The sequence below is a fragment of the Notamacropus eugenii genome, chromosome 6 (assembly GCF_028372415.1).
Source record: "Notamacropus eugenii isolate mMacEug1 chromosome 6, mMacEug1.pri_v2, whole genome shotgun sequence".
Classification (NCBI taxonomy): Eukaryota; Metazoa; Chordata; class Mammalia; order Diprotodontia; family Macropodidae; genus Notamacropus; species Notamacropus eugenii.
Window position 1 is genome coordinate 323,342,750 of NC_092877.1, and position 26,249 is coordinate 323,368,998.

At 36.5% G+C, this 26,249-nt stretch overlaps 1 protein-coding gene across 1 annotated transcript in view; it reads right to left on the reverse strand.

Annotated features, from left to right (window-relative positions):
- The window catches only part of CUL3 (cullin 3), a 105,310-nt gene that overhangs the window by 41,514 nt on the left and 37,547 nt on the right, over window positions 1-26,249 (reverse strand). Inside the window, exon 3 of the mRNA XM_072617980.1 lies at window positions 11,305-11,418. Coding sequence (XP_072474081.1) covers window positions 11,305-11,418 — 114 coding nt within the window. The remainder of the gene's footprint in view (window positions 1-11,304; window positions 11,419-26,249) is intronic.

Here is a 26,249-nt window from a genome sequence, read left to right on the forward strand (position 1 = left end):
GCTAAGAATGGTTTTTACATTTTAAAACATAAAACTTTATTTTAAAACAAACAAAAAAAACACTCTTAGCTTGAGCTTGTTTTTGGCCCTGGGCCAGTAGTTTGTCAAACCCTGATATAGAATATGATTTCAAATGAATAATCCCACAGAGGAAGGAGAGTGGAATTTTATAAACACTACAGCCTCAAAGAATATCAACAAACAGTGGAGGGAAATTTATTTGTAAAGAGTACAAGAAAAACAAAATCAAAGAAAAAAATGAAACAGCATTTCTGTTAGAAATTATTTATCAATGACAGTGTAGCCACTATATTTTAACAGCTCAATCTCTGATATGCTAAATGAGGAAGTAGAAATGGTACTAATGAAGATCAAAAGACAAGAGTAGTTGGACCAGACCAAGTACACAGAAGCATTATCTTTACTAAAAGTGACACAATCTAGAGAGTCTGGAAAACTGATTCTTAAGCTATATGAAAGAAATGACAACAAACTGGGGGAAAAAAAGAGTATTATTTTCTAAAACTACAAAATCATCAATATCTGCCAAAACATCTGTCCATTTTCTCATCTGTATAAGAATGGTTTACACATATGTTGATAGCATCCTTGATGAAAACATAAGAAAGGAACAGACAGGCTTTCAAACAATTTCCTAAGAAGCTAGAGGGCACAGTTGATAGCATGCTGGACTTAGGAGTCAGGAAGACTTGAGTTCAAATCCTACCTCAGACACTTACCAGCAGTGTGACTCTGGACAAGTCACTTAACCTCTCTCAGCCTCAGTTTCCTCATCTGTAAAATGAGGATAATAATAACACTTACCTCACAGGGTTGTTGTGAGGATCACATGAGATAATGTACTTAACGTGCTTTGCAAACTTTAAAGCACCATATAAATGCTACCTATAATTACTACAGTAGAATACAATTTTATAATTACATAAAATACGTGGAAACTAAGATTCTTCTGGGCTTACTTACATATCTTGGAGGATAAAAATACATACAGCCTTTTAAGTTTTTCTTTCAGCAAAGTATGTCCCATGCATGCATATTAAAATTCTACACAATTCCTTGATGGAGACAAAAGCACTGACAATTGTCTCGCAATCGACCCATGGTTTAACAATGATTAAAGCATGGAAACCCACCAGATCTTGTTTTCTCATTATCATGAAGAATGTATACTTTGGGATCCAAGAAAGAGGGGATTCCCTATTAAAGGTTCTAATCTTGATTTCAGAGGATTCATGAACTTAGAGCAGAAACAAATGAAAAATACTTCATTTTCATTTACCTTTGATTTCCTTGGTAATAGTATGTCTTTTATGGATTTAAGAAAACTGTCCTGAGAAGGGACCAAGAGGTTTCATCAGATGGCCAAAGGGGTCCATGACACACATAAAAAATTAAGAACTCATGCCACAGATGTGGAGGTCCTCCAGATGTCAATTAGTGATGACACTGCACAGACTATATAAGGCACAGAATACTGAAGGGTCTCTTAAATTCATTGTTGTGCAAAACTTCATCATAACAACTTACACAAGAGGAACCAAGTGGATGAAGAATGTCTATTGTTTGTAATATAATAACATTCAGTAGGATGGAGAGTTCAGTGAGTCAGTTCATCAGTACTTGTATCTTAGACACAACAGATGGATAATGAGCTAATCCCACAAGTAAATGCAAGGGGGAAAGTGGGCTAGATTACTTCAGAGAGTATAACACTTTTAGTGACATCAAACTGTTTCCTACATACATACACACACACACACACACACACACACACACTCTCTCTCTCTCTCTCTCTCTCTCTCTCTCTCTCTCTCTAAATCTATGCACCTGTAATTCATCTAACATCAAAATCACTGAAGAATGGAAATTATGGAGAACTGACAGGACAGGCCCCAGTATTTTGCTAACAGAAAGTACCTAAGAAGTGATATACCACTTGGAAGATTATTATTGGAAAAGGGAGATGGCCTGGTCATGTACCAAGAACAAGGTGTAACAAACAGATAAGACTGCCTGAGAACTACACTGATACCAAGGTCATATTAAAGGGCTAAAACAAGACTTTCAGAAAGTTAGGAGGATCTTAGTATGGTTATTTATGGGATAGTTATGATAAGAGATGCACAGGACGAGAAGGTATGGATTAAGGTAGTACCCACAATCAATGGAATCAAAGATTCACTTAAGTAACTAAGTTATCTAACAGTTATAGAAGGTATCCTTTAAAAATTAAAAATAAATACGACGTCAAAAAAAAAAAAGACAAAACTCACACATGAGAACTATCATCACGCCCTTCAACGTATCACACTTTACAAACTGGAATTCCTGCTCTTAGATGTAACAAGTGAAAGAAAATGTGGCCCCATAAAGTTTTAATGAAAATCACTAAATACAGCTGATCACTTAACAGTAAACACACCAAGAATATAATACACTTACTACTACATAATTTAAATATATACACAGGATTCTTGCTGAGATGATTACAGGTCTATGTCACTCCACAGGATAAGGCTGTCCTTGGAATGTTGGTTTGTATAGCACAATCTCAAAATCTAACAATATAAATAATCTAAACATAAATGTATAAAAATCCTCATTTACACAAAATACAAAGATCTACCATAAGGCACAAACAGAGAGGTGAAGTAGTTCGGTGCTCACTTTGTGCCAATCACTGTTCTCAACACGGGGAAGGGAAATGCAAATGAGCCTGCCATTATGGGACTTGCATTAAAAGGGCATAAAGGGGACCTGAGATAGGGGCAGCAGAGGAAACTAAGACATCAGTGACCTGGAGCACAGAGAGCAGGGCCTCAGGGAAGAGGGCTCCCTAGGCTGGCAAGGAAGTAGATGAGGAAAGGAGTCCAGGCATGAATGATTATCAAAAGATTCACCAGGGGATTTCTTTAAATAGATTGTTCAAGTTTTAAAATTTTGTTTAGTTGGATGGATGGAGGGGGGAGGTCAAGTGGGCTGGGTTGCTACTAGCTCCCTATACTTTAGCTGGTTATTTGCCTTCTCCAGGTCTCAGTCACCCGATCTCAAACATGAAGGTGTTATATAAAACTTGTTCTAAAACTTTTTTTAAGTCTATGCCCTCTCTAACTGTAGATAAGCAATTCTTAAGCAGATCTATGTACACATTTACCCCACTAACGAGGCACCACCTATGCCTACTAGACATGAACTTCTCCAAAAAGTATAGGGTAAGTAAAACTGTCAAGAAGCTTACTATACCTAGTCAATCTTTCTTCTCTCAAATTCAAATAAGCTTTCATGGCAATCTGTTTCCACACCATTCCTAGTTTTATTAAAGGCAAATACCATGAGATATGTAATTGAGTTAACTTACATTTCTTAGAAGATCTTAAGAATCTTTTATATTTTCTATTCTCTGTCTCACTTCCTTGAAATAACTCCCACTATAGATCAGCTCAATAGATCAATAGAAAAGGTGCTGTACCTAACTTTTAACAGCAGTTTTTCTCAATATCCCTCCATCTTCCCATGGGTCCCCCTCCTCTTCCCACTCTCCTAGCTGAGAACTTCCCTCATATGCCACCGACAACACTAAGGTCACCCCTCAGAGGTTCTTCTTATCCCTTCGCCCCCTCCTCACCAAACATTACGTAAACAACTCTCTCCTTCGTGTCTATTTTATATGAAGAGATGCTTCATTTCTGCAGCAAGGTGAAGCTAAGAGTAGGGCCAGTCATTCATTTTACCTTCTCAGATTGTTCCCTCTGTCATTCCCACTTTCTCACTTACATTCATTCTCTAATGCCTCCAAACACACCCACACCTTCCTGGGCATACCCCCTCATCTTTAAAAAAGCTATCACTTGGTCCATTCATGCTTCCTAGTTAGCTCTTTTGTGACTAAATGGCATAAGGAGATTCATAAGGAGGTTGTAATCAATGTCTCCACTTCCTTTACTAAACCCTCTGCAGTCTGGCTTCCAAATTTATCATGTAGTTGAAACTTATCTCTCCAGTAACTAATGATTCCTTAATTACCCCAAATACTGACCTTTTCTCAATCCTTACCCTTTCTTCATCTTCCTGGAGCCTATGACACTGCCAGTCATCCTCTTCTTTTTGATGCTTGTGTCTGGTTAGATGTTTGTGACTTTGTTCTCCTCCTATCTGACTTATACTTCCTAGTCACTTTGTGTCCTCCAAGGTTATATCTATCCTAAGCCTTATTCTCTTCCCTTTCCGTATACCGGGGTGGGGAACTTGTGGCCTCAAGGCCACATGCGACCCTCTAAGCCCTCAAATGTGGCCCTTTGCCTGAACCCAAACCTCACAGAGCAAATCCCCTTAATAAAACGATTTGTTCTGTAATTGGCCTCTGTCAAAAGGCTGCATCCAAGGACTTAGAGGGTCACATGTGGCCACAAGTTTCCTATCCCTGTGGCTTACAGTATTTCACTGAACTCACCAGCTTCCATGGATTCAAGTATCTTTAAGCAGATGACTTTCAGATGTACTTAATCAGCCGCAACCTTTTTCTCAACCTCCAGTCTAGTAATGTGCCTACTGGACATTCTAAACATGTTATCTTGTAGACATCTTTAAAACAAAATGTACAAAACTGAATTCACTACCTTCCCCTGCCAAACTTTCCCATATCCTAACTTCAGGTACTAACCTCCTAGTCACTCTGGCTTGCAACGGAGATGTCAACCTTGAATCCTCATTTTTTCTCACCACCCCCATCTCCTCCATGTACAAATGGAGAACCTTTTCTTTTTTGACATGGCCATCATCATTTCGTGTATGGACTACTGTAACAGCCTGTTGTTTGGTCTTCCTACTCCAAGTTTATGTCCACTCCAATCTATCCTCCACTTAGCTGTCAAAACTAATCTTCATAAGACATAGGTCTGATCATGTCATCTCACTATTCACTAAGTTCTTGTGGCTCCATAAACCTCCAGAATCCAACATAAAATCTTTTGCTTGACTTCTAAAGGCCTTCATAACCTGGCCCCTTCCCATTTTCCCAGTCTTTTTTTTTACATTCTTCAAAAAGGCACTCCCATCTCTCAATTCTTGAGTATTTTTATTGGCTGTTCCTCAAGCATGGAATTTTTCCCTCCTCAACTGCACTTCCTGGCTTCTTTCAAGTCTCAGCTAAAGTCCCTCCTTCTACCAGCAGTCTTTCTTGATCTCCACTAATGCTAAGGCCTTCCTTCTGTTATCTTCAGCATGTTCTGATCTACCTTGTTTGGACAGCTTGCATCTTGTCTCCCCTATTAGACAGTGAGCTCTTTGATGGTAGGGACTGTCTCTTGACTTTCTTTGTGTCCTCAGTGCTTAGTTAGCACAGTACCTGGCACATGGTAGGCACTTAAAATACTTGCTCAGCACTATGGATACCATAAGAGAAAAAAAAGACAGCGCCCACCATCAATGAGGGGAGAAACAACATGCAAACACACAAAGCAAGCTATATACAGAATTAAGCAGGAAATGATTGTAAAAAAGAAAGCACTGGAATAAAGATGAGTTGGGGAAGGCCTCATGTAGAAGGTGAGATTTTATTTGGGACTTCCACGAAGACAGGGAGGTCATTATTTAGAGCACAGGAGGGAGAGTATTCCAAGCATGGAGAACAGTTGGAGAAAATGCTCAGTGACATGAGAAATGGACTGTCTTATTTGTGGAACAGCCAGAAGGCCAATGTCACTAGATCACAGAGTAAAGTGTAAAGGCAGGAGGAGGCTAAGTTATACAAGATTTTGAATACCAAACGGAACATTCTGTATTTGCTCCTGAAGGCAACAGGAAGCCACTGGAGTTTACTGAGTAGGAGAGTGGGGAAGTTACACATCACGCCTGAGTTTTCAGTAAACCACTTTAGTGGCTGAATGGAGGATGGACTTGAGACGCCAGCAGATGTTCACCAAGAAAGAGGACACACACCAAGGTATCACTGTCTCCAAGATAGAAAAACTGAGATACATGCAACTTAACTATTAAGTAATTATATGCTTTTCCTCATTAAATTATTTAATTCAATAGTGTATTAAGTGACTATGAAAAGTATTATAGTTGGGATACAGAAAATGCAGTTCCTACCTTTCCCCATTAGATTTTGAGCTTCTTGCAGGCAGACTGTCTTCTACCTTTTTTTGTGTTCAGCGCTTGGCACAGTGCTTGGCATACTGGATACACTTAATACATGTTTACTGACTGAGAAAATTTCATTGTGGAGAGGGGGAGACGTGTGTGAATGAATACAATTGTGATGAAAGCTAGACAATGATTAGGACAAAGAACATGTTAAGAGAGATGAAACTTTTAACTGAGGGTTGGGAAGGGAAGAATAAATCAGTGAACATTTTAATTATGGCAAACACACCCAACATGGGTCTTAAAGGAAGAGGAGTTCAACCACAGTAAATATAAATGGAGTTCATAGAGGGAGTCAGAATAGATCTAGAATGGAGTATGAGGCAGCTTAAGTGGCACAGTGGATAGAGTGGTGGATCTGGAGTCAGGGAGATTCATCTTTCCAAGTTCAAATCTGACCTCAGGCACTTCTTAGCTATGTGACCCCATGCCTCAATTTGCTTGCCTGTAAAGTGAGCTGGAGAAGGAAATGGCAAACCATTTCAATATCTTTGCCAAGATGGGGCCATGAAGAGTTGGGACATGACCAAAATGACTGAACAAACCAGAACAACAGAATAGGGGAATGGTATGAAATAAAAGTAGATAGGGAGAATAGCCTAAAGCAAGTCTTTAAGGAAAATTTCTCTCTCTAAACAGCCGTCAACAAGAGAGAAAGAATAGAAAAAGTGGCCATGAAATTAAAGAAAAAAAAAAAAGAAAACGATCAAATATTAAAATCCTCAAACAGAAATTCTAAAAACCAAAGAGATCAACAAAACTATGCAGTTACTGTTCTTAAACCAGGAAATATCATGATGAGATTTTCTGCACTGGGAAGACTGCTTTGGCATCTAAATCAAGAATAGATCAGAGAACCTAATTTTGGCAACTAAATAAAGAACAAAGAGAAATGGAGGCAAAGTAATTATAGCAGTCAAGGTGAGAAATAACCCAAACCTCAACTATGGTAGTGCCAGTATGGAGAAAAGATGGCCACAAAAAAGGATTTGAGAGGCAGATTTGACATAAGGGAGTAAGAGTCAGAGATAACACTGACATTTTGATACTGTGTGAAACAGCTGATGGTGGTACTATCAACAGAAAAAGAAAAGTTAATAAAGGGTAAAGTTTTAGAGAGAAAAAATTTTGGAAATGTTGAATACGAGAAACTAGTTAACCATTCATGTAAAAATACTTACATCAGGTGGCTGGAAATGGTAGAAAAAAGCTCCAAGAGAGGGTGGGATTATATACATCTGGAGATTTTGTTCATATAAAATAAAAGAAGCCATGGAAAAGTATAGAGAAAAGGCCTTTGAAAAGGCCTAGAATTTTGTCGGTATATCCATTAATTGGATTAAAAAGAATTTTACTAAGCATCTATAAAAAACACTGCATGAAAAAGAAAATAAGATATACTAACCATAACCTCTCATGATTAAAAAGAGGAAAACCAAATTACTAAAATCAAACATTAAAAACAAATTATCTACAGCAAAAAAGAAGGAAATAAAAGGAATTAGAAACTATTCTGCCCAGTAATATATCAACAAAACTGACAGCTTGAGGGAATATTTATAAAAAACATTAACGTAAGAGGAACTGTGCAAGAGATTTAGGATACAAAGACAAGAATGAAAAAGTCCACAATGTAAAGACACTGATACTCTATTTGGAGAAACAAGATATAATAGAAATTTAAATACAAAAAGTATATAACACAAGTTTTGGTGGAAGGGCACTGGCACTTGGAGGGAATCAGGACAGAAGTTCTTTAGAAGGTGGCAGTTGAACTAAGCCTAAAGACAGTACAGATTTCACAAAGTGAAGGTAAAGAAGGGAGTGCATTCCAGGAGAACAACTTGCTCAGAGGTATGAAGATGGGAACCATGTCAATATATGCTCAAGGATTTTTCATAGGCGGGTAGTGATACAGGACTGGAGTTCAGGAGACAGACTGGAGACAGATACATAAAATTGAGAGTAGTGGTCAAAGAAATCATAGTTCAACGCATGGGAGCTCATACAATCGCCAAGAAAATACAGAGATAAATTAAGACCCAGAATAGAGCTCCGGTGTACAACTAGCATAGGGAATGGGTGATCCAACAAAGGAGACTGAAAAGGAGTGGCCAATATTAATGTTTGTCTTTCAATTTTGAACAGGGTGAGGTCTTAACTTGCATATGAACTGGATTTAAGGGAGGCAGAGTTGCAAAAAGTCATCAGCCTCACTCTCTCTTCCTGAGTCACTTAAGTCCAGTGGCAAGACAAAAGTCAAGACCAGTGGTGAAGGCCTAGGATGCAGTGGATGACCTTAGCATCTTCCACTAAGCTCTAAGCTCTCTACAATGCCTACTTCAACTACATTCATGGCCACTGAAATAGTGTTCTCATCCACCCATTCTGAAGATGAAAGTCTTCACATGCTTGAGGTAAACATTCCCCTAACTCAACAACAGGTTTGAGGCCTGTCAGTTACCCTAAACCTGGTTTAGCCTGTCCGCTAAGATAGCTTACAAGGGTGTGGCTGCTGAGCATGCTACAACTCCTTGAAGGTGCAAGTAAGAGTTGGACGAATCAAGTGGACACCAAAGGCGTATGAGCAGCCCTGAAAAAGGCTCAGCAAGCCCTCATACCAGAGGTGCTAGTCCTTCGGAAGAATCCATACATACATGTAGAAGAGCCAGGAAAGAACAGTATCACAAAAACTCAGAGAACAGAGGGTGTATGGAAGGCAGTGGAGGAAGATGAGCAATTGGGTCAAATGCTGCACAGGTCAAGAAGGTAAACTGAGAAAGGATAATACCTGGCAATTAATGTCACTAAACCTGGAGAATAAAGGTTCAGTTAAGTCACAACATCAGAAGTCAGATTTCAAGAGGTTGAAAAGTGAATGGGAGTTGAGAAAATGGAGACAATGAGCATATTTTTTCCTCCCCTAGAAGTTTGGCTGTGAAAAAGAGAAGAGATCTAGGATAGTAACTTGAAGGCAAGACGAGACAAAGGGAAGGCTTTCAAAGGATTATAGAGATCTTGGTGTTTTCCAAGCAATAAGAAGCAGACTTGGGAGAATGATCCTAGTGACAATACTGCTAGATGAAACAGGAAGTGATGGTAACAAGATTCAGCCTTGGTGAGAAAGGATACCCTCTTCCTCTAACACCAGAGGAAAAAGGGGAGGAGACTTGTAAAGTTGGTGAGAAGAACATGGTACAGAATGCCAACAAAGTCATACGATCACACTAACTAGGTCCTCAAAGCTGCATACACATCCTTTTACTCTTCCTTCATTGGCTGTTTATTTCACTCCCCTCAGCATCTATTCTAAACCTTTTCCTCTCTCTTTAATAAATCACCCTATGTTACCATCTCCCTTTAGTAGAGAACCTTCCATAATTTTTTTCCATTGAAATATTTGACATCTTCTGCTGAAAACAAGAGAGGAAGAATTGAGTAGGCTACTAATTGAACAGAGAAAAGAAATTTTGGAACAGGCACTAAGGGAAGTGAGACAGAGAATCAATCAAGGCCAAAGACAGTTATTTCTGATACTGGCTATACTATGATTTCATCAAAGTAATACAGCTTCTCTATGTAATCACATCCTTACTACCACTAGTAAGATCAGATCCAAGCTCTTTATATTTGCCCCTGTCAGAGCAAGAATAACTGGCAGTTAGAAAAGGATGAAGAAAAAAAAAAAGAAAAACTCAGAAAAATGAATGGAAATTATATCACTTTTTCTGTTGCATTTTAGTCGTTGGGGACAATATGGCTAAAAGTACAAAGTCCTAAAAGAAAGCTAGTATGCCTGATTCTAAAGCATAGACATAGAAGTATCTTGGTTGTTATCTGATCAGATCAGGCTGTATTTACATTTAATAAATTTCTATTAATTTCTGTCTCTCTAAATTAAACTATGATGAATTCATTTTATAATACCTGAAGGACCTGTGATTTGTTAGCTTGAGGACTTCATAATAGAATTGCCTCCTTCAATAAGGATCAAAACATGACTTAGTAGCAAATTCTGAAGTGTAGTACAAGTCACAGGGAAGTTACAAGGCTTGTATACCTTACAGCTACTAAGTTTCAGAGGCAGCAAGGTGTGATAGATAGAGTGCTGATTTTGGAATCAGAAAAACGAGTTAAAATCCTACTATCTATTTGACCAGTGTTAAGGCATTCAACCTTTGGAAACTTATGTTTCACCTATAAAATAGGGGTAGTATTATCTTGTATTATCTACCTCACAGGATTTTTATAAGGCTCAAGGAGATAGTCTATGTACATTCTTTTGAAAACTTTAAAGTGTTACATAAATGTTAGTTATTTTAAAATAATATAACCAGCTGGATAAGAGTCTGATGAACAACTTTCCTATCATTTCAACAAAGCCTCTAGCTTCAATCCAATTGAATTTTACGGAATGTAGATAAGGGGATTGTATTCAGGCTTGAGACAATTTATCATATAGAAAATTTATGTGTGTATAATCACAATGTGACCATTTTGTAATCCAAAAGAAAACTGCTTACTCTAGATAGTTCAATTCCTTTATATTAACCAAGTAGCCTTTTCTACACAACATTTTCCAAAGATTTTATCTTACTGAACATGTGAAAAACATTTTTAGGAGTGGATTTTTACTATGGGAGAAAGATGAAAATGCAAATACACCTTCAAAATACTATTAACTTTAACCAGTCTCTTTCTATGAACACAGAAAGTACTCACTAAAGGAGTGAACTATGTTGAGTGTGAATATCTCAAATCCAATCATCTACATTAAAAATAATAATCTACATAAATGACAGGAAATGAGTTTTCCTTCAGTTAAAAAACTGAGAACTAAGTATCTAGCATAAAAAATTTGTCAGAGCTAATGTACTGACCTAGACTTTTTTTTTGCAACATTTTCTAAGAACTTTACATTCTGAAGCACAAATGACAGTTAAAAAAAAAAAAAAAACCCAGAAAGGTGAACAATGATTCCACTCTGATTATTAAGGAAATATGCAATTTGCCATTATCTTCCTTCTATGGGATTTACAGAAGCTTAGTACTTACAAATGGAAATTTAAAAAAAAAAAACAATTCCTTTTTACATTTTACATATACCGTATCTCTACTGAAGGAATCACCACCTACCATATACATTAGAATGTCTCTAATCATCACCATAGCTGTCTGATGATCATTCCAAGCTTGATTTAGTGTTTGAAGAAAGTTGTTATTCAACGAATTTAGTACATCTTCTCGCACCTGCAACAGAAGAGATTGACTTTAGTCTGCACGGTTTATCAAAGAAAAAGTAACAGAATATTCAGTTTAGTTAAGGAAACAACCTATAGAAAGCTCAGTTTTGATAAATTTGCCCAGATCAGAAATATTACAGACTTGAGATTTTAAACGCTATATTGTCTTCTGTATTATACTGTGTTTTCATATCTTTTAACATAAAAATTTCAGGGCAAGATAGAAGTCTTACCTGTCATCTTTTAAAAAAAATAGGCCAGATACTTATTTTACTTCAAAGAGAGAAAAATAACACAACAGCAATATGTTTCTCAACAACAATATGAAAGAATTAGCAACATTAACAAAGAACTTTATAACATGTCGTGTGCGTGTGTGTATATATATACATATATATATATACACACACATACATATATATATAAATAAAAACATTTATACCTGGAATAAAGTTATGATAAATCATAAAATGTTACAAGTTAGAACAGATACAAGTAAGATATTCTTAAAGGGCAAAACCATTTTATTATAAAGTCTAATGAGCATGATAAAACTGAAGTTGCATTTTAAAAAAGAATAAAAATTCTGAAAAATGTTTAAAGACGAAGGAATAACATAGGAATAATGAACACAGTAGAAAGTAACATTAGAATCTCACTAAAAAACCAAGAGACAATTTAGGGAAATACTAAGGGACATAAAATAAGGAGTCCTCCTACATGAACAATTCTTTGAAGGAGGCAATGGGGTAAGGGGGATAGGGCACTGGACTTGGAGTCAGGTGGGTTCAAATCCCCCCTCAGTCACTTACTAGCTGTGCGACCCTGGGCAAGTCACTTAACCTCTGTGTGCCTCAGTTTCCTCATCTGTAAAATGAGGGGGTTGGACTCGATAGCCTCTAAGGTCCCAGTCCTTCCAGCTCTAAATCTATGAACCTATGAAAGGTACAAGAGTATCACTCAGATTGATTACAAAGTGGTACTATCGGAGTCGAAAAACAAGCCTTCTTAGCTGACAAGTAAAACAGAAGAAATGTAAACAGAGGGGGAAAGGGGAACAGTACATTTTTATATTTTTACTATTACTAAAGAAGTCTGCCTTACTATAAAAAGTGGGAGCAACCACAATAATCACTATTAAGAGGATATATTCCAACTTTACATAATCAAACTTTGATATCAAAGATCAAAATAACATCTGTAGTTTAAGATCCATTCCACTCTAAGTTAAGAAATACTGTGGCTCTGTCATTTTTTCCGGGTTTTTGTAAAACACTGCAAATTGTCAAGTATATTTATACACATATAGATAGAAGCATATACATATATATACAAACATTCAACAAATGTCGACTGAATGACTTTGATCAACCAACAATAAATCAATACCACAAGCTAGAAGGAAAATTAATTCTATGATGTTAGCTTAGGTAGTATTAAAAATGGCCCATGTTTAAACAAGAAATGTTTAGCCAATAAGTAGAACTGAGTTGTCTTTGAAAAAGTAACACACTGCTTTGTTATTTTAAAAATGTGTAACATATGACACTGTATGCTGAAAGAGCAAATAATGCCTTTAAACAAAAGTAAATCAGACATTTTTCAAAAATCAAAATCCCTCTTTTCCTAAACCAAGTCCCTCTCCTAGCATCCCCATTAATTACAACTCAGTAATCACAAACCCCGCCTCTGATACCTAACCTCTCAATAACCCTGGCAACTCTCCATGGCTGTAAATTCTCAAGCAGGTACTGATTTCCATGGACAGGAATTTGCTTATTGGAAATTTCCTACATCCAAAAAATTACAGATCCAGTTCAAACAAAACTGTAAAAGCATAAACCACTTGTAAGAAAATGAATACTTCCACAAATAATCTATCCCTTTCTCCAAACAAACAAAAGATTATTTATCAAGCATACCTGATAAATTGATAACTAAGATAGAAAAAAAAATGTCCATAACATGGGCATTCCAAAAAGCAAAATAGAATACCTTCATTTTTCATTAGTCAAGGATCTATAAACTTGCAGGTTTAAGAATTCTTTGCAAGGCCAATCCATACCAACTCATCAAGCACAAATCCATTTTTTTTTTTAAATCCAAAGTTCCCCACAGAGGGTCTACCCAAAGTGCTGAAAGCTTCCTCACTTTCTTTCGGCATTCTGAAGGTACCAGGGGAACTCTCTGTACCTGTCATGCTGCACTTTTTATCAAATGCAATCAAATCTTCTTGTCATATAATTCCTTGACGATATGAAAGTTCTTCACTGGTTACATGTTGCAGTCTGCCCATACTCACATCATGATTCTCCACAATACTCATCTTTAGGTCTTTGAACACAGTGGTATTCCACTTCCTGCTGCCATACAGCAGTATAGATAAACTCTTAAGGATCAAAAAGATGAGCAAATTTGATTCTCATGGGAAGCTTAAGCATAAGAGTCTTATAAGTTCTAAAAAGCAGTAAGTACCTTCCTCTTCCAAGCTAGGTAGCCCGAGCTCATCCATTTATATTGTCTGTCATAGATACAGACTGCTGGTCAAAATCTAAATGGTATACAGATCTGACTACCTGTACTTTCTACCCATTAGTCTCAGTTCTGCTCTCTGGTGCCAATTAGAAACAAGGATGGTGGCTGGGGGAATAAAATTCACATATCACCTATAATGTGCCAAGTGCTAAACTAAGCACTTTACAAATATTATCTCACATGATCCTCAAAATAATCCTTGGAGTTACTATCATTCCCATTTCATAGTAGAAGAAACCTGACAAAAACAAAAGTTAAGTCACTTGTCCAAGGTCACATACCCATTAAGTATCTGAAGTTGCATCTGAACTCAAGTCTTTCTGTCTCTAAACTCAGTATTCCATCTACTATACCACCTAGCTGCAAACAAATGCATCATGAAATAGTTAGTTATTCCTTCCACGATGTGACTTTCCCCAAAGAGGTTTTGATATATCAAGGGTCAGCAAAAGAAATTAAATGAGAATTTTGGGGGGAGATCTGTGAACTCCAGACAGCAGGCAAAAGCCAGCAGATGACACAGAAAAAGTTTAGAAACTCAGAAGAACATAAAATATGCGTATGGTATTGTATAATACCACAACATTTTATCTTTTAACATCATAAATATACACAATTTCTTCTTCTCTGGTACAAAGAGCGAGCCAAAAAATTTTATGTGGATTTTCCAGAATGCAGGGACACCCCAACCCTGCTGATGTGGAAAGGATGACTGTACGGGCAATATACCCTTCATCCATTTGATCTTTCCTCTGTGGTCAAGACCTTTTAATTATTACAGGTCTTGTCCAAGAGGCTATGTAAACTCTGGAAGCATGACGTAATCAACACAACGTCATCTGCAAACAGGATCATCTGGAAGACAATCTATAGGGAAACCCTTCTCCATCAGTTGCAGATACCTGTGGTGAGCATACATCTTCCTTTTTTGTAACTTGCTCAATGTTTACCAAGAGGTCCAGGGTTAATTCTGTTACACCTTGAAAGGATTCCTGAACAATCTTGATGTATAAGGAGACACCTTTAAGAAGATATTTTGTTTCACTGAATTAAAATCTTTTTTTGTAATCAAACAATAAGCACAATATTTTCTATCTGTGTCCCACTATTAACTACCATTTGCAAAAGTCTATTTGTTCCAACTAAATCTTTCACTGAAGATGTCCTCAATTCACAGATAAATAATGCTCATATGGGTTTTGTATAGGTGGGAGAGTAAGTATATAAACTATCTGTTCTATGAGTCGCTTTTATCTATATTAATAAGATCTAAAATCTTTTCCATACCTTTTGTTTTCTTTTTTGTACTTCAGATATTTTGTATCATGCAGACACCCTCAATGTACCCAAGTGTATCACCTTTAGCATAGATCTCTTCTGGACTTGACCCAATCTAGCTGCTTTTCTCTTCTTTGTTCTGTTTTTGCTGTTCTGTCGTTTAGTTGTGCCTGACTCTTCCTGACCCCATTCTGGATTTTCCTGGTGAAGATACTGTAGTGGTTTGCGCTTTCCTTCTCCAGTGGATTAAGGCAAACAGAGGTTGAGTGACTTGCCCAGTGTCAAACTGCTGGTGTCTGAGACTGAATTTGAACTCAGGAAGACATGTCTTCCAGCGCTCTATCTGAACCACCTAGCTACCTTCTTTGTTCTACTGAATGCCAATTCTGCTTTCTCACCTTATTCACCTATTCTACTTTAGCACCTCAGGGACCGAGATAATAGAGTTCAAACAGTTCCACTCTTCTTGATGGAGAAAATGGCTAAAATAGATTTTGCACATCTTTTCTATTTTTCTTCTGGTTGTATTCCTCCTTCCATTTTCATTCTTGAGTACTCTTTAGACATACTGCCAAACCTTAGGAAAAATGACTTTACCCATCACTGTTTCTGTTTGATGAGACAACACTATTGATAACTGCCCACTGTCCTTAAAATTTTATAGATGTGCTTGTATTTTAATCTGGTATTGCCTTTGTTAGCCATCTCCCTCCATCTGGCAAGTAGGCCATATGCTTGATGACTTAGGCATTTTCTGGACTCCTTAGTTCTCCTTAACAAGGCAATTAATTATTACTTGTTAAAGTTTTGGATATAGTCAATGGCTGGTGTCAGAGTAATTTTTCATTACCCATTTCCCATCTTTTCAATTTTCAATAATGTTTTAAATTAAGGACCAAATCTTATGCCATCTTTTTTTCTAACATTTTACAAATTCTCATCTGAACTCTGACAACTTGATGATCTGGTATATGAACAACTAATTCAGGAATAACTCTTACATCAAAAACAAGTGTTTTCCTGCCTGTTAAAATATCAACAATTCTATTTTTTTTTTTGTGGAATTTGATGGCAGCTTTAAAAAAATAATAGCACAGTGTTTGGCATTTTATAATTTTTTTTATTAAAAGTGCTTATGATGTGACAGCATGAGGCTTCTGTGTAGTTCTTTCCCCTGAACCAAATTCTTCCCCAATTTTTCATCTCTTCCACATTATCCTTTCATGTAGCAGTAAAAGCAAAACCTCTGAAATGCTTTTTAAAAGAATTGCAAACTGGTCAAGGCACCTCAACTGCAAATCATTGAAAATGATACTGACAATCATACACACACACACACAGCCAATGAATCACAGAATCAGAGTTTGAAAAGATTTCATAAGATATCTAGACTAACCCATTTCTGTCCAGAACCTCATCTACTATGTATCTAAACAACAACCATACAGCCTTTGCTTGAAGATCTACAGTGAGAGGAGACATAAAACAGCTATGGAGGCAGTACATTCCACTTATGGATAGGTCTATCAGAAAAACTTCCCTAATGTTAAGTCTTTATTTTCCTCTGCAATCTCCCTCTACTCCTGCTATTGCTGCTGTTAAGAGTCAAGCCGAAAAAAAAGTTTAATCTGAAAGCCCTATAAAGTGTTTTCTTTTTGAGGCTAAATATCACTTTCTTCAGTTTATCTTCACATAGCACAACAGAGAGGACTTTCACCAGCCTGGTTGAGAAAAAGGAACAGATTAAGTGAAATGAAGTTTCTCCCTGAATAGAAGTCTACTTATCTAGCTAGTGGACATCACAAAATAATTGGCACAGTCAAGTATGAAGCAGAATACACACTGATAAAATTAGTCAGTTAAACAGTTGCAGCCTGCCCATTAATGCTTTAATTCTCATAAGCATAAGAAAATTAACACATAGTTGAATAATCCACCCCCCTCCCCATAAAACTGAAGAGAAAGTTTCAAAAACTACAGAGTATCTCCTAAAATACAAAAAGAATTCACTTTTAAGAGGATCCTTAGAAATACTTGTAAATTACGACACAGCACTGTAATTCTCCTCAAAGACAACAGATGAATGATTACAAAGGATTTTGTTGCTGTTTTCTGAGTAATAATAAGGATGTCATTTCTATTCTTGACTAGTCCTAAACTTCACAGTAAAAGTGAAGCAAGCACACCCAGTTATTTATCAGTCAGAGCAATACTGCAGAATGCTTCAGTGGCCACCTAGGCCAAACTACCTAAAAATGAATCCTCTCTAAAATATACCTAACAAAAAGTGATCCAGCTCTTATTTTAAGATTTCAATAAAGGAAAACTCACTGTCTTTCAAACCATCTCATTCCACTACTTGACAATTTAAATTGTTTTGAAAGATTTTACTGTTTTCAAGGCTGAATGTGCTGCTTTGCAATTTCTACCCATTATTCCCAGCTCCAGGATCAAGTTGGGTCATTTGAATTTTATCATCTACTTTGTTATCTAACCAACAGATCTTGTTGTTATCAGCAAATTAGATATATATTGCATCTGGTTACCTAGTGCATTTCACTGGAGACCATTTTCCAAGTACAGAGAAAACTATGGATGATCATTCTCGCCACTCATATAGTTAAGAGGAGAAAGCAATCAGATTTATGTAAAGGGAAGGGTTTGTGACTGAACAAGAGTTAGAGAGGCTCACAGAAGGTAAAACAGACAATTTTAATTGCATATAGTAAATAAAATTTTGCACAAATAAAACCAATGCAGATAAAATTAAAAGGGAAAAGCGTATGGGAGAAAATATTTGCAGTAAGTTCCATAAAGGTCTCATTTCTAAGATATACGGGACACTAACCCAAATTTATAAATAATAAGGGCCATTATCCAATTAATAAGTGACAAAAGGATATGAGTAAGCAATTTGCAGAGAAAGAAATCCAAGTTACCAAGAGCCACAAGAAAAATCACTCCAAATCACTAATAATTAGAGAAATACAAAGTAAGACAATTCCGAGATTCCATTCACAACCACCAAATTGGAAAAGCTGATTAAAAAAAAGAAAATGACAAATGTTGGAGGAGCTGTGGGAAAATGTATCCATTAATGTACTATTAATGTAATAGTAGAGCTATGAACTATTCTAGCCATTCTGGAAATAATGATCAAGGAAAAGAGGAAAAGGACAAGGACTTATAGACACAAAAAATATTTAAAGCATCTTGTTTTATGGTAGCAAAGAACTGTACAAGGATGGGGTGCTCATCATTAGAGAACAGTTAGGCAAGTTATATCTATGTGATGGAATAACACTATGCGGTTAAAAAAATGTTGGAAAGAATGGTATTAAAGAAACCTGAGAAGACTTGTATGAACTGAAGCAACATGCAGTGAACAGATTGAGGAGAATGATCTATATAATAGCTGTAGTATAAAAAACAATACTGTAAGACTTAGGAATACAACACAACAAGCAACCCTAAATTGAGAAGTCTCAAGATGAAACATACTACCTTATCTACCTTTCTGATAAGAGGTGAATGGCTTCAGAATATAAATTAAGATATATATGTATTTATAGCATGTGGGCAAATGTGTATGTAAACACATACACACAGGGTTTTATTTTATTTTATTTTAACTTTTATTTTAACAGGGTTTTTTTTTTTAATTTCTTGATTAGGGGTGGGAGGAGTGGGAAAGAATGCAGATCTCAAAATAAAATTTAAAAAATACATAGTTCCTTAACCCTTTAACTGTACTATAGTCAACAACATTCTCACTTTTCCATGGTACATAGCCTAAGATACACTGCCAACATTTTTGCTGAAATCTAGGTGAACTGCATCTACCAGTTTAGCAACCCTATCAAAAAAGTAAATTAAGTTGCCTAACAAGACCCATTTTTGATGAAGTCCTATTGGTATGCTCACTCCTTTCTTTTCTGGAAGCTGACTAACCACCTAGGGGACAGAAACATAGGTTAAAACTGGCAACTGACAATACTTTCAAATAACCTGTTGTTTAAAAAAAGTTTTCATCAATATTTTGGGTTTCTTACATTGCCATAGTCATCCCAAGTATCCTTCCCCCTCTCAAAGAGTCAAGCCAAAAGACAAAGAGTACTTTTTTACACAGAGGATTAAAACAGTTGGCACAACTGACTGATACACTAAAAAAGCCTGAAAATTTGAGCAACATAAACACCATGGGACCTCCCACCTCCAAGGATGGGGCTGGGTTGGTGATGTCTTCTCATCTGTCTTCATAGGAGTCCTGCTTGATCTTTAGAATTCTGTTCCACTGACCTTTATTTATGTGTAGATATTCTTTCCATTTACATTGCCACAGTCACTGTGTGTATTGTTTTTTTGGCTCTGTTTACTTCATTCTAACTTCATCAGTTCAGGCAGATGTTTCTATGCTTCTCTGTATTCATCATCTACATAATTTCTTATAGCACAGTAATATTCCATTACCATGTACCATAATTTGTTTAGCCACTTTACAATTAATGGCTATCAACGTTGCTTCCAATTCTTAGCTCTTTTTGTAGTATAAAGGGATAACCTACCTTTTAAAAAAATCTAAAAGTACTCCAAGTGATTTTAGAGAACACTATCTATAGTTGGCACCTCCCTTTAAAGAGGTGGGGAAGGTGCAGACAGACTGATGGACTAGTTGGTTTTACTGTACTGCTTTCTTTCACTTTCTTTTTTTGATCTTTGTTACAAGGGATAGCTTGCTGGGTGGGGGAGGGAGACATAAATTTAGAAACGAAGGTGGCATCTATATAAAAGCAATTAAATTAAAAGAACAATAATATTTGCAATTAATTGAAATGGCAGAACCTTTAATAGTGATGTCGTTTTTATCCAATAATTGGCAGCTTTTCATGTGCTCATCCATATTTGTCCAGTGGGCACAAAAACACAATTGATACAACAGTGTTATTCTACAGATACTCCCAGACTGACTGTACAGTTATTTATCTCCTTTCTACATACACTAAGATCATTAAGAGGAGAAACTGTGTCTTATTTAGTCTTTGTATTCCTCACCTGTAGAATGATAAGTCAGACTCTGTGGCAGCATACTGCAGGTAGTCGGCAATTTAAATATCTGACTTTTTAAAAAACGATTTAAATCACAAGTCCAACTCTAGATAATAAATGGAATTTTGTATTTAATGTTTAAAACTATTTGTCTCATATATCTACTTACATATCCCTTAAAAACACCTATCTATGGGGTATATAAATAGCTTTACTACCTAGAAAACCATAACAAAAACATAAATTATAAATACGTCACATAACTATCAAGAGCCACCATAATATTGAACTACACAAGCACTCACGATTAGATATTTTAAGCAAACATAAAAACTGAAAATCCACTTTTCTAAAATAAATAAAAACTAAATTAGGTCATTTGCTTTAGAAAATCACTTTGACCTATCTTTCGATATAAAGAATTCTATTATGAATCTGTGATTTCAAAGGGCAATCATAGATTTAAACATCAGGTAAATGGCTTCTATTTTAACTACCTGTTGGCAATAATTACGTGTAGAAACAAATTCAGAAGTATATGAATTAGATTAAAAATGTCTTCAAACAATAAACCACGGTATAAGATTTAGGAGAACAACAATTTGGTGGAGTTGGGGAATAACACACTAATGCAGTCTTAAGCTTCAGTAGATTAAAACTGCACAAAGACTTTTGGGACACGCTGTATACTAAAATAAAGTGCCTGAACTTTAAAAAAGAACCAAAACGTTCAAATACTTTGAACAGAACTTATACTACTCATGGAAGGATAGGGTGCAGATGACTTGGGGAAAATCACTCTTAAAAGAGAACTAGACTTACAAAAAGAAAAGTCATTAAGAACAATCAGTACTCCTAAATTTATACTTTTCATTTTGAGTATGAAATTTAATTGAGGCTTCCAGCCCTTAAGAAAACAAACAAAAACCAATGCCATAAATACTTACTGTTAATTCACAAAGAGACTGCTAGCAAGAAAAGAAAATATATTGCTCTTTATGGTATGAAGCTTTAAGCTTTTAAAAAATATACCTACTTCCTGTTGTTTTCTATTTCTTTTAGCTATTCTCCATAGCAAACAGTTTTGAACACAGACATTTGTAGATTTATATGCCAAGATATCTTTTTTTCCAAAGACCTCCTAAACTCTGACAAGTTCTTGATGAAAAGCTCCCCTAATTAGACTGTGAGCTCTTTGAGAACAAGGACTATCTTTCTTCCTGGCACAAAGTCAAAACTTAATAAATGCTGTTGAATGACTGACATGTTTGCGCAGAGACCTGACTAAAGATTATATTCAGTCTTTCCAATAAAAATAAGAGTTCTGATCAAGTTTTTAAAAAAATAATACTCTGGGAGATGGGCCTAGAATCAAATACCCATTAAGTGATTTTTCTATTTATTCCAAGCATTGCTTGTATATTTATGGGTGTGTGCACGCACACACAGAGACACACAGACACACAGACGTTTGCGCAGGCACTGGGAGGAGTGGAGTGCCAAGTGTGGAGTCCAGAAGACTCTTCTTCCTAAGTTCCAATTTTAGTTGTTTGTCCCTGCGCAAGGCACTGTTTACCTCAGTTCCTCATCTATAAAATGAGGTAAAGAAGGAAATGGCAAACCACACCAGTATGTGCCAAGAAAAGCCCAAATGGAGTTTGACTAAAGCAATGGAACAACAAACACCTGTTTAGGGCTATAGAAATCTTTTTTTCATTGTTCACAACTAAAAAAAAAATAACTTATTATAAGTACAGAAGTGAATTTATGATATACTTAAAACATACCTAAGCGATTCTGTTTCATAGACAATGCTTTTTTTCTTGTATATGGGAAATGTTTATTTTGTTGATGGCAATTTTATAAAAAATTTCATTTAGGGGGCAGAGCAAAGATGGCTGAGTAGAAAGATGGACCTGTAGAAGCTCCTCCACGAAGCCCATGTAATAACTGTAAAAAATTACTCTAAACAAATTCTAGAGCAGCAGAAGCCACAAAACAACAGAGTGAAAGAGATTTCCAGCCCAAGACAACTTGGAAGGCTGACAGGAAAGGTCTATTGCACCGGGCACAGAGCAGAGCGTAGCCTAGTGTAGGCTGTGCAGTGCAGCAGGGACAGGACCGAAACAGGCTTCAGGGTACCACCAGCAGGAGCAATTCCCACACTGCTCAACTCACAAATTCCAAAGACAGCTTCAAAGGTCAGTGAGAAAGCTTTTTCATCTGGGTGAGAAGAGAACGTGGTCTGGAGCAGGCCAGCAGCAGCCACTACAGCACCAGCATCCATTTTTTGGAGCCTTCCATCTAGAGCCCCTGGGGGAACTGAGCAGCTGATCTGAATCTCAGCCCTGAGCATGGCCCTGGGGTAAGGAAGAATCCTGGCATGGTGGAGCTGGAGGGGCTGTGGAGAGGGAATTCTACTACTCACAGATTCTGGGCAGAAAAGTTTTTGATTGCTCCCAGACCAGTGGAAAGGCCAGGAGAGGAGTAAACTCCTCTCCCTTCAATGTGCCACCTTGGAGGAACTGAGAACTTACAGATACTCAGAGTATACCCTCCTCTTAAAGGACTCAAAAGTTAAGTAATTGGCTGGGAAAATGCCCAAAAAAAGGGAAAAAAATAAAACTATAGAAGGTTACTTTCTTGGTGAACAGGTATTTTTTCCATCCTATAGGATGAGGAAGAACAATGCATACCATCAGAGGAAGTCAAGGCTTCCAAAACCTCTAAAATAAATATGCAATGGTCTCAGGCCATGGGAGAGCTCAAAAAGGATTTTGAAAATCAAGTAAGAGAGGTAGAGGAAAAACTGGGAAGAGAAATGAGAGAGATGCAAGAAAATCATGAAAAATGAGTCAACAGCTTGCTAAAGGAGACCCCAAAAAATGCTGAAGAAAATAACACCTTTAAAAATAGGCTAACTCAATTGGAAAAAGAGGTTCAAAAAGCCAATGAGGAGAAAAATGCTTTAAAAAGCATAATAAGCCAGATGGAAAAGGAGGTTCAAAACCTTACTGAAGAAAATAGTTCTTTAAATATTAGGATGGAGCAGATGGAAACTAATGATTTTATGAGAAACCAAGAAATTACAAAACCAAACCAAAAAAATGAAAAAAATAGAAGATAATGTGAAATATCTCATTGGAAAAATAATTGATCTGGAAAATAGATCCAGGAGAGACAATTTAAAAATTATGGGACCACCTGAAAGACATGATCAAATAAAGAGCTTAGCCATCATCTTTTATGAAATTATCAAGGAAAACTGCCCTGATATTTTACAACCAGAGGGCAAAATAAATATTGAAAGAATCCACCAATCACCTCCTGAAAGAGATCTGAAAAGAGAAACCAAATTCCAGAGTTCCCAGGTCAAGGAGAAAATATTGCAAGCAGCTAGAAAGAAACAATTTGAGTACTGTGGAAATACAATCAGGATAACACAAGATCTAGCAGCTTCTACATTAAGGGATCGAAGGGTGTGGAATATGATATTCCAGAAGTCAAGAATCACCTACCCAACAAAAGTGAGTATAATACTTCAGGGGAAAAAATGGTCATTCAATGAAATAGAGGACTTTCAAGCATTCTTGATGAAAAGACCAGAACTGAATAGAAAATGTGATTTTCAAACACAAGAATCAAGAGAAGCATGAAAAGGTAAACAGGAAAGGGCACTCATAAAGGACTTTCTAAAGTTGAACTGTTTACATTCCTACATGAAAAGATAATATTTGTAATTCTTGACTTTTCTCAATATTTGGGTATTTGGAGGGATTACACACACACACACACACACACACACACACACAGAGCACAAGGTGAGTTGGATAAGAAGGGATGATATTTAAAAAAATTAAATCAAGGGGTAAGAGAAGAATATATTGGGAGAAAAAAGGGAGAAATAGAATGGGTCAAATTATCTCTCATAAAAGAGGCAACAAAAAGCACAATGGAGAAGAAAAGGAAGAAGGTGAGAGGGAAAAAGTGAAACTTACTCTCTTCACATTTGGGTTAAGAAGGGAGTAACACGCACACTCAATGTGGTATAAAATCTATCTTACACTACAGGAAAGTAGGAGAGAAGGGGAAAAGTGGGGTAAGAGGGATAACAGAAGGGAGGGCAAATGGGAGGAGGGAGTAATTAGAAGTAAACACTTTTGAGAGGGACAAGGTCAAAAGAGAGAACAGAATAAATGGGGGGCAGGGTAGGATGGAGGGAAATATAGTTAGTCTTACACAACATGACTATTATGGAAGTCATTTGGAAAACTACACACATACAGCCTATACTGAACTGCTTGACTTCTCAGTGGAGATGGGTGAGGAGGGAGGAAGGGAGAGGAGTTGGAACTCAAAAGTTTTAGGAATGAATGCTGAGAATTACTTTTGCATACAAGTGGGAAAGAAGAAATACAGGTAATGGGCTATAGAAATCTATCTTGCCTACAAGAAAAGAGAGAACATGGGGATAAGGGAAGGGAGGGGTGTGATAGAAGAGAGGGCACATTGAGGGAAGGGGTAATCAGAATGCAAGGCATTATGGGGTGGGGGGAGGGGAGAGATAGGGTGAAAATTTGGAACCCAAAATTTTCTGGAAATAAATTTATTTTATTTTTATTTTGGATAATAAATTTATTTTATTTTTATTTTAGATAAGTGAATTTATCTAAAAAGAAATAAACATTAAAAAAAGAATGCAAATTGCTAAAAAAAATTGAAAAGTACTTGTGTTAGTCCTTCTTGTTGAAGAAGACCATGCCATCAGAGAAATAATGACATGACTTGCACTTGACTTTGTTTTGAGTGAGGGAGGGCTGTGCAGGTCATCAGCCTCACTTCTCCTCCAGAATCATATGAATCCAGTGATCAGACATTCATCAGGATGACTGGAGATGACCCAGGATGAGGCAACTGAGGTTAAGTGACTTGCCCATGGTCACACAGATAGTGATATTAGCTATTCTAGGTCCTGAAAAAGAGGTGAAAATAATGGATATGGAACACTGCATATTCTATGAAATTTCACTGGTGTGTTGGTTAGTTTTGCTGAACAATTTCTTTTTTATTCTTTGTTAAAGGATGGCTTGCTGAGTATGTGAAGGGAGTGATATCTTTGGAAATGAAGTGACAAAATCAAGTGATCCAAACATTTTAAAACCATAAGAAAACTATCAGAAAACTTTAGATAAGGTTCACTATACTTAAAAAAGTCTTGGTGTGAATTTGCTGTCCCATCTCCTTCCACAATTCTTTTTCACAGTCAAAATTCTTACTGGAGAATCACCTTTGTAGTCATCCCTAAGTACGGATTCTGACCAAGATTTAGTTCTTTGTCCTACATCCTTCACTCTTAGAGAAATCATTCACTCTCCAATGATCACTGATGTCAAATGTAAGATTTCTCTCTCCAGTTCAATTCCCAAATTACCAATTACCTACTACCAGTTTTATTTGCCCATCACCATATAAAACACAATAATTTCTTCAGTTAGAGGTGGGGGAAAGGATTGTTTAGTAGATCATCATCTCTAAGGCCCCTCATTTATAAAAATCTCCCTTCAAGTATTAAAGTAAAAGTATTGTAAGAGTCCAGTCTCTAACCATTCAAACTCATGCTATACTTAACTAGTAGTAGAGTATTTCTAAAATGCTAATTTTCTTTTGTCCATAATTACTTTTGTTAAAGAAAAAAATCTCCAATGGCCTACAATTGCTCCTTTAAGAAAAAAAAAATCTTACCTTCGACATCAAACAAGAGGGAGACATTTTCACATACATAGTAGTACAGAAAAAGGATTATACATGAAACGGATAATCCCAATTATGTATGGCTTACTTTTCTTATTAAATATATAAAATTCAACAAGTAGCCTTCAAAGCTGTTCTGCTTGTCTCTGATTCTTTCTGGCCTTTTGTTTTCTTCTATACATTTATAAACAATGCCTCAATGATTTTCTTTGGGAAATGGAATGTGCT